The following is a 9,835-nucleotide window of genomic DNA, read 5'->3' on the forward strand; positions in this document are numbered from 1 at the left end:
GCCTTCCTCCAATTTAGAATTTAACTTTTAGATCTGGTCTATCCTTTGCCATCACTATTTTAAAACTAATAGAATTATGGTTGCTGGCCCCAAAGTGCACCCCCATTGACACCTCAGTCACTTGCCCTGCTTTATTTGCCAAGAATAGGTCAAGTTTTGTACCTTCTTTAGTAAGTACATCCATGGACTGAATCAGAAAATTATCTTGGACACACTTAACAAATTCCTCTCCATCTAAACCCTTAACATTATGGCAGTCCCAGACTATGTCGAGGTTACACTTTAAAAAAAAGCACTTCTTTGCTCGTATGCTGTGAGCTGTCCCTCACAGGTTCCTCCAAGTCAGCTGAGATTTTTGCTGTTTGTTCATTTTTCTTAGACACACTCCAATGTCCAGAAGTACTTGAACTCAAACAGCAAAGGCAGTAGCTATGCAGATTCACTGTTGTGTTAGACAGCAGTGTAGGTTTCTTTTCTCTCCCTCTCTACAATTCCCTTGTGATCACTGCTTTGGCTCTCTTCCTCTTTAAAGTGCTGTTGTTTTGATTGTTTTGGTACTTTGGAGAAAAATAATTCAGCAGCTTATGAAACAGTAATTACTTCCCCTGGAATTCAAGGAAATCGCTCCACCACCTAAAATATCTCCAAAAAGGAGCAGCTCTTACAGCCATAATTTTTTCCCATCCTCCATCTTGGATATTTACTTTTGTTCATAATGTAAATGGTGAAATGTGTTTATACAAAGCCGAGATTCACTGATTATTTTTCACATCATTTAATATTCTGTATAGAGATTCCACACAGCCAATAAAAAGTTGAAGTTTTTAGAACCTACAACACAAACTACTACCACACACTAAATATTATGTCTGCAGAGTGTCCATTGAAACAGTAGCTAGCCAACACACAGAATCTGTCCCTTAAGCTTTCTGAAATTGAAACCAGTATTTAATTTATGTGATCAGTCCAAACATTGAAGTATGATCATTACTAGATCTCATGAGACCCTAAATTACTTGAAAATTATATCAACAAAAGAAAGGCACAGGATTTTAAAAAAAATCTTATTCTTGAGTTGAACATTTCTTCCATGGCCATCCCTTTGTTAGATCATCCATAATAGTCTTTGAGATTCTCAATGATATCTGATTAGCTGTGCATTTTGGCAATTGATGACATGTCAATGTGATTCAGCAATATGATTCCATTACTCTTTTTTTTAGGTCTTCCTAGTGTCTCTGGCAATATGATGAAGAAGAAAAGTAATCACAGGTATGTCTATGAAAACAGTTGTAAAATTCAGAGTTTGGTGGGCTTGCCAACTCTCAAGAATTATATTGGAGTCTTCAAGAATTGATGATTAATCTGCAGGACACTGGAATCAAGACAAGGAGAAAGATTATAGAGGGTTTAAATATACATTATTAGAACACTTCACTTAATAGTAGCAAAAATGTTGGAGGAGGCAAGAAAAAAATGGTTTGACCATCAAAAATTATCTCATCACACTCCAAAAATGCACATAGGTATGGGAAGCATGAAGCCACAAGGGTGCTCATAAAGGTAAACAATGAGGGTTGGAAAACTATGGGGTGAGTTATTGTCTCTTTCATCGTGTTTGGAGGCTAGTAGAGCATTTAGTTAAGTGTCATGGGCCTGATGCCATGAGACGTATAGGGTCAGGAGTCATATTGGAGATTCACGGTACGATTCCCTCATCGCTGTATTCTGCTGTGTCACCACATCTGTGGGTCTGTTATGCTGATGTTACAAGACATGAGCAGGAATAGTTGAAGAGCCTGGACTTTGTTTGTGAGATATGATTTGTGAGTATGATTCTGTTAAGCTGTTGTTTGACCAGGCTATGGAACAGCGCTCTCAAATTTGATAAAAGTCTCTAGATGTTAATGATAAGCACTTTGCAAGGTCAATAGGGCATGGTGCACCTTTGTTTCCTGTACTTGTGTCAGTGCCAGCTGGTCGGACTGGCTTTAATTCATTTTGTTTTCCTGTGATAGTTTGATACAACTGAATGGCTTGCTAGACCATTTCAGAGGACACACAACCATATTGTCATCAATTTGATAGGAATGAAGATTGAATTAACATTCATATTTCAAACATACGTAAATCAAATGGTATCATTGCAAGTATAAAGCAAAATTTAACAAAATTCAAGGGGTTTCTCAGATGGCAGATTGGATAAATGCATTGTTATACAAAATGCAGATTTGATTAAGGTGGCGATTTAAAAACTCATCCCTCGCTATGCTTGGTTCGAGCAGAAGCCCAGCAGTACAGTTTCACCTGCTCTGACAGCCCCAGATGTACCTATACCCTCCATCATCGTTGCAGATGTCAGATTAGTCATCCTAAGAGTCAATCCAAAGAAAGCGATATATGGGGACTCCACCCTCTAACTATATCCTCACCTTCTTGACCCACACTGCAGTCGGTGTTTTTGGCCTCCTACTGTACTCCCTGTATACCCGCAACTGTAGCCAATTTCCGACTGAACAAGTTTGCTGATAACCCTACCATGGTAGGAACACCACCACAATGATGAGGCAGAATACTGAAAGGAGATAGAGAGCTTGCTGTCATGGTGTAATGATAAAAATCTCTTACTGTCGGCAAAACAAAATAGTTGATCATTGACTTCAGGAAGAAAAAAAGGCAGTCCCTAACTACATCAATGGAGCTGAGGTGCAAAGAGTTGAGAGCATCAAGTTCTAGGAGTGATGATAACCAACAACCTATCATGGATTTGCCATGTAGATGTGACGGTCAAGAAGGCATAGCAACACCTCTTTCTCAGGTGGCTTAGGAAATTCGGCATGATCATAAGAACCCTCACCAACTTTACAGATGCACCATACAAAGCATTCTATCCTGATGCAGAACAGCCTGGTACAGCAACTGCTCTGGCCAGGACCATAAGAAACGACAGAAGGCTGTGTGCACAGCCCAGACCATCACAGAAACCAACCTCTCATCCACGTACTTTATTTACATTTATCTTTGCCATGGAAAGGCTGCCAACATCATCAAAGATCCCGTCCATCCTGATAATGCTCTCCTACAACCTCTTCCAACGGGCAAGAGGTATGAAACTTGAACATGTGCACCAAGCTCGCAATACAAAGCTTTTCACTACTTTGGTACTTGTGACTACAATAAATAAAATAAAATCAACTACTCGTAGGAAGGCATAAGACACAAAATCCTGAGAGGCAGAATTAACGTATTTCAGATTCATAAGATCTGAAACACTCACTGTGCAGATGCTGCCTGACTTCAGTTGAATGGCAGGAGTGTTTCCAGTGCTCTGCGTATTCTCTGGTTTACAGTCCCAGTCAGAGTCACCCAGAGATGGCACTCTTGAGGCAGTGTGTTGAAGACAGATTGTGGCTCAGCCATAGTGGCGCTGCATTTCAAGAGTTGAATCTCTTCACTGATTAGGCACTTAATGGAAAATCAGAGGATCCCTTTTAAATCTTTACAGAACATAATTCAATTAGTTAAAGTAACGTATTGGGGTAGAAAATTGCTACGTGGATGGTCTGCAGTGATGAAGGCAAGAGGTTTAAAAATGAACTTTATAGTGAATTTTTTTTTGATTTACTTGAGTTTACAAGAAAGTATATCTGTGTTTTGTTGAGTTAGTATCCTTCGTTGCCTATGGATAGACTGTAGTATTGTCCCAGTTGATGATATTAGTCATCCCAGACTGAAATCTGGTTTGATAGATCACATTTTGTTTTGGTGTGGTTTTAGGGAGATGGTGTCTTAACGAAATATAAGCGCTTTATACTGCAGATTTGGTTTTAACAATTTGAAACAAAACTTTTATAAAGCAAAAGAAATGAAGATAAAATAGAATTGTCCAAGCTATTTACATGATAAAATTTATTTAATATGATTTTAACGGTTTTGAAACACTTGATTTAAAAATATAATCCCATTAATCCCATAATGTCCTTTATAGATCCCTAAAACATCTTTCTACAGATCCCCAAAATCATCCTTGTACATTACATTTTTTTAATCTAATACTTTGATAGATCTAAGTTAATTGTGACTTCAACTCCTAATCTGGAAAATCTGATTGTATGAAAGATCCACTTTAAGACTTTCATTCTTATTCTCATCAAATAGTTTCTTCAAGATTTTATCAAACACTCCTGGTCTAGGGTTATCACTCAACACCTTAATCTAAGATTATCTAGTTTTACGGTCTTCTCCCCTTCTTGGCAGCATAACTTTATACATCCATCTTCATCCAGGGTCTCTGCAGATCTACCACATACTGAAAACTAAAAAGATTTTTTTTCCCCAGTTATTATTGTTTCCCTTAAGCTAGAAAATACATGAGTTTCCTAACAGAAGCCTTGATGCATAATTAATTCTCTTGCTTGGCCTAACTCCTCTAATGTAAAATTTAAAAAACAATTAGTTCTGTAATCTGCTGCCTCAAACTGTTTTAAAAGCAATTGCCATGGCTACAGAAATACCTACATGTTGATTGTTCACTCTTCAGACAGAAAACCCATATGTCACTATTCAAAATTCAAAAACCTAAACTTGCATTAACTTAAATTTATATAAATTGCACAAGCTACATTACAAATGTGGCATTGAGAGGCTTAGTTTATGCTGAGTGAATGGGACCCAATGCTAAGTCTTAATGAAGTTGCAATCTTAAAAATCAAAATATTTGTCTTCAAATTTCTATTATGGTTTTCCTGTGCTCCCTTGAAGTTTCAATTGCTTAAGCTATCTTTTGCCTGATATTTACTTAAATGGTTTGATTGCTTGATTATTAGCTATTTTAGAAGTGGTGAAATTGAATGAATTTGTGTTCTTACACTTTTTCTTAATCTTTCAATTGTACCAAAGATTAAATGGTTGCTCTAGATCTTTTCTCATCTTCTTATTCAGTCATTATTATTTACCCCTGGAGTAGATGCCAACCCAGGTTTCCTGGCTCAGAGATAGTGACATTACCAATGCCACAAGAACCCTTTAAACAGCTATTTTATTTTAACAGCTGTAATTTTATGCCATTGTATGGAAGAAGTATTTTGATTTACGCTGTTGCTTAATGTTTCTAAGTTATTAAATTTCTTTTGTGCAGGAAACACCGCAGTAATGTGGGGCCAAGCAAGACAGTTTCTCATTCACGACGGAACATTGTAGGTTGCAGAATTGAACATGGATGGAAGGAACAGGGTGGAATAACACAGTGGAAAGGCACAGTTCTGGATCAAGTACCAGTAAATCCTGCACTTTACCTTATCAAATATGATGGATTTGACTGTGTATATGGACTTGAACTTCACAAAGATGAAAGGGTCTTAGGATTTCGGGTCCTTCCAGATAGAGTTTGTAAGTGAAAATATGGTTTTAAGATTACAAAATCCAAATTTTCATTGTCCTAATAGAAGGGATATTTTATATCCTGTCACTAATTAATTACATTAATTACTTAAAATTACAAAGTACTTTCATGCTTGTGCACTTTGTTTTGTTTTCAGCTGTATCTCGAATCAGTGATGTGGATCTGGCAGAAATGATGATAGGCAAAGCGGTTGAGCACATGTTTGAAAAAGATGATGATGGAGCTAAAGATGAGTGGCGGGGAATGGTGCTTGCACGTGCTCCAATCATGAACACGTGGTTTTACATTACCTATGAAAAGGATCCTGTCTTGTACATGTACCAACTTCTAGAAGACTACAGAGAAGGAGATTTACGTATTATGCCTGATTCAAGTAAGTGCAAGGGAACTTTTTTAATAGAGACAATTGTGTTTTTATTCAGTAATCATAGAAGTTACTTTAGTTTTATATTGGTGAAGTAATGATGCATTTGTACAGAGATTTTGGAATGTGGCATGAGATCTGTGCAAATTCGAATCTGGACTAGGGGTATTGCTTGAACTTTACAGCTATCTCATTAAGGTGACTATGTACATAATCGACCATTTCTTATTTCGACAGCAGCTCATCATTAAGAAATGATCTGATAATCATTCATTGTAAGCATTGTTTATGCTGGTGAATAGGACAATATATTATTCAGGCACGGAAGTTCTAATGGGTTGCCACATTTGTCTTTTTAAATTACATGGAATTCTGCCAACAAGTATTAGAGGAGGTAGTTGCAAGGGTTTTCCTAGATCTCACTGAACAGTTCAAGATTGACAGAAGAGGGGTCTAAAGAGACCAGGCAGAGAAATTGAGTCACTGAGTATACGTGAAGGAGAGAAATAAGTAAGTTCTATGTTGGAAGGCAACTGAACTACCGGGGTTTTGTGAAGGGAACTCCAAAGTCAAGAACAATTGGATATTTCTATGCTATTAAAATTGAGTCAAAGCTTTTGAGTTGGAGGCATACAGCACTGAAATAGACCCTTTGGTCCAACCAGTCCATACCAACCATAATCCCAAACTAAATTAGTACCACCTGCCTGTGCTCGGCCCACATCCCTCCAAACATTTCTTATTCATGTACTCATCAAAATGTCTTTTAAATTTCTTTTACAAGTTTATTCCACAAATGAACCATTTTGTGTAAAAAGAATTACCCCTCATGTCTTTAAAGTTTTTGCCCCTCCCCTTAAAAATATTCCCAGGCTGGGGAAAAGACATATGCCATTCACCTTATCTGTACTCCTCATGATTTTATAGTCCTGTATAAGGTTACACCTCAACCTCCTACGTTCCAGTGAAAAAAGTCACTGCCTATCCAGTCCCTTCTTATAATTCAAACGCTCCATTCCTGGCACTATCCTGGTGAATTGTTTCTGAACCCTCTCTAGTTTAATAACATACTCTGTACAGCAGGGAGACCAGAACTTGGAGACAGTACTCCAGAATAGCCTCACTGACATCCTGTATAACTTCAATATGACATGCCAATTTCTATTCTGAAAGGTCTGAGCAATGAAGGCAAGCATACTAAATGCATTCTTAACCACCCTTATCTATATGTAATGCAAATTCAAAGAATTATGTACCTGATCCCCTGAGTCACTCTGTTCTATAATAGCACTCAAGGCCCTACTTTTAATTGTATAAATCCTGCCTTTGCTTCTTTTACCAAAATGCAATACCTCACATTTATCCAAATAAACTTTTCATCGATCCAATTGATCCAATTCTTAGATAACCTTCTTCACTGTCCACTATACCACCAAACTTGGAGGCATGAGCAAACTTACTAACTATGCCTTTTTATATCCTCATCCAAATCATTTATATACAAATGACAAACAAAAGTTGACCCAGCACCAATCCTTGTGGAACCAGTTGAAAAACAACCCCCCACCCTCACACTGTCACCTGTCATTAAGCCAATTTTGTATCCAATTGTCAAGCTCACCTTGAAACCCATGTGATCTAACTTTACTAATTAGTCTACCATGCAGAGACTTGTCAAGGGCTTTACCAAAGTCTTTAAGTAAACAATGGCTACCGCTTTGCCCTCATCAATCTTCTTGGTTACTTCCCTAAAAAAAAAGTCAATCAAATTTGAGATATGATTTCCCTCGCACAAAGCCATGCAAACTTAATCATTCCTTGCCTCTCCAAATGTATAGAAGTCCTATCATTCAGTATAACTTCCAACAACTTACCCACCACCGAAGCCAGACATACAGGTCTATAATTCCCAGGCTTCTCCTTCCATCCCTTCTTAAACAAAGGCACAACATTGGCCATTCCCCATCATTTGTCACCTCACCAATATTAGTAGATGATACAAATATTTCTGTAAGGGGCCCTGCAATTTCCTCCCTAACTTCCCTCAAAGTCATGGTATGCACTAGATCACATCCGGGAGATTTATCCACCTTTTATATTTTCTAAAACTTCCAGTACATCCTCTTCTGTAATGTGAATTGTTTTCAAAACCTCAATGTTTATTTCCCCAAGTTCTCTAGCCTTCATTTCTTTATCCACAGTAAAAAAAAGGAACTGATGCAAAATATTCATTTTGTTAATCTTCCATCACTTGAAGTTCAACACAAAAACGACCTCTTTGATCTTTATCTCTCTAATTGCCCTATTGCTCCTAATGTACTTGTAGAATCTCTTGATTATCCTTAACCTTATTTGTCAAGGCTATCTCATATTCTCACTTTGACTTCCTGATTTCCTCCTTTATACTGTTCAAGAAATTTATTTGAACCCAGTTGTTTATATCTAATGTATGTTTTTTTTATTCTTGATTAGAAACTCAGTATCTTCATTCATCCTTTGTTCTGTAATCCCACCAGCCTCACCTTTCACTGAACAGAAACATTTGACTCACTCTCATTATCACACTTTTGAAAGTCACCCACTTTTCACATGTTCCTATACCCATGAGCAGTTTACTCCAATCGATTTTTGAACGTTCTTGTCTCATACAAATAAAATTTGACTTACTCCAATTAAAGACTTCATTTTTTAAGGGAGGTTTATCCTTTTCCACAACTATTGTAAAACAAATAGAATCACGATCACTGGACCCAAATGTTGCCCCTCTGTAAACTTGGTTTCTTTTACTGTAGCAGACATCATTGGCTGTAAGATGTTTGCTGAAAATGCCCATAATAGTATAAATTAAACTGCATATTCTCTACATTGACTTCCTTTTATAATTAGTACACTTCATCTACTAAAAAGAAAGCTTTATAGACTTTAAAATTAGTTACCTGCTACACACTATAACATCAATTATTGATTTCAAACAGCCAAAAAATGTAATTGAACACAAATCTTGTTGAGGTTTAAAGGTTTCCTATTGAAAGTATATTTGCAATATCCTCTGAAGCAAGAAGTAGTGGCATTCAGTACACTTGTAGCTTTGCTGATGTTTAGGTAATTTTCTAATTGCACAGATAATGATTCTCCGCCAGCTGAGAGAGAGCCAGGAGAGGTCGTAGACAGCTTGGTGGGTAAACAAGTCGAATATGCCAAAGAAGATGGCTCAAAGAGGACTGGCATGGTCATCCATCAAGTAGAGGCAAAACCATCTGTGTATTTTATCAAGTTTGATGATGATTTCCACATTTATGTCTATGATTTGGTAAAAACTTCTTAGACACACTTCATAGGGCAGTGGAAAGGCCATATTGGCCAACACATGGACTATTACCAAATGCGGACTTTGATAGATTAGGCTACTAAAAGCCCAGTAAGCTATTGTGATTTCACAATCTCTGCCATTGACAACAAATAAACAAGTTTGAATCAGCCAAATGGTTCTACTAATGTTACCATTTATGATGGTTTGAATGCAAGAGGGTTACTTGCAGAAGAAACAATCTAAAACCAGTATTTTAGAATAAGGGAACTAGGTTTCCAGGGTACTTTGTCACCCATGGGAAACAATAGGGGCTTCAAGGTACAAACCTAAATTAGGGTCTGGAAATGAAATGAGAAAATGTATCAGCAAAAGACCAGTTATAATCGAACTTTCTGAATTGAAAAATAAAAAAAAGGATTAGACACTATTCAGTCTTATAGTATGTTTCTGTGTTGATCTCTCTTTTGACAACTAGGTCTTTTTCTGAAATCAAGAACGTCTTGTTTGATCTTGAAGAAAGCTGCAAATTTATTAAGATATTATAAAATACCTTTTTGATCTTGATAAAACTGCAATGAGCCATACATATTAAAGGAACTGCACTTGAACATTTTTCTTAAACTTTTTTTTAAAGAAAGGAGCTTAAGTAAATTTCTTTATTTTAGTTATGTAGTGAAAGTATGTATACGAAAGGTGAAATTATATATGTGAACTTCACCAATATAGGAGAGGAACAGGGATGAAGAATAAGTTGTGAAAG

General features: G+C 36.9%; 1 protein-coding gene across 2 annotated transcripts in view; it reads left to right on the forward strand.

Annotated features, from left to right (window-relative positions):
* LOC132824229 (spindlin-W-like) overlaps positions 1-9,502 on the forward strand; it is an 81,354-nt gene extending 71,852 nt beyond the window's left edge. For both annotated transcript variants that reach the window (XM_060838542.1, XM_060838551.1), the window contains exons 5-8: positions 1,224-1,272; positions 5,138-5,388; positions 5,538-5,774; positions 8,888-9,502. In XM_060838542.1, the coding sequence (XP_060694525.1) occupies positions 1,224-1,272; positions 5,138-5,388; positions 5,538-5,774; positions 8,888-9,090 (740 nt within the window). In that variant the 3' untranslated portion in view covers positions 9,091-9,502. The remainder of the gene's footprint in view (positions 1-1,223; positions 1,273-5,137; positions 5,389-5,537; positions 5,775-8,887) is intronic.
* Positions 9,503-9,835: the final 333 nt, after the last annotated feature.

This window comes from Hemiscyllium ocellatum, chromosome 2 (assembly GCF_020745735.1).
Source record: "Hemiscyllium ocellatum isolate sHemOce1 chromosome 2, sHemOce1.pat.X.cur, whole genome shotgun sequence".
Classification (NCBI taxonomy): domain Eukaryota; kingdom Metazoa; phylum Chordata; class Chondrichthyes; order Orectolobiformes; family Hemiscylliidae; genus Hemiscyllium; species Hemiscyllium ocellatum.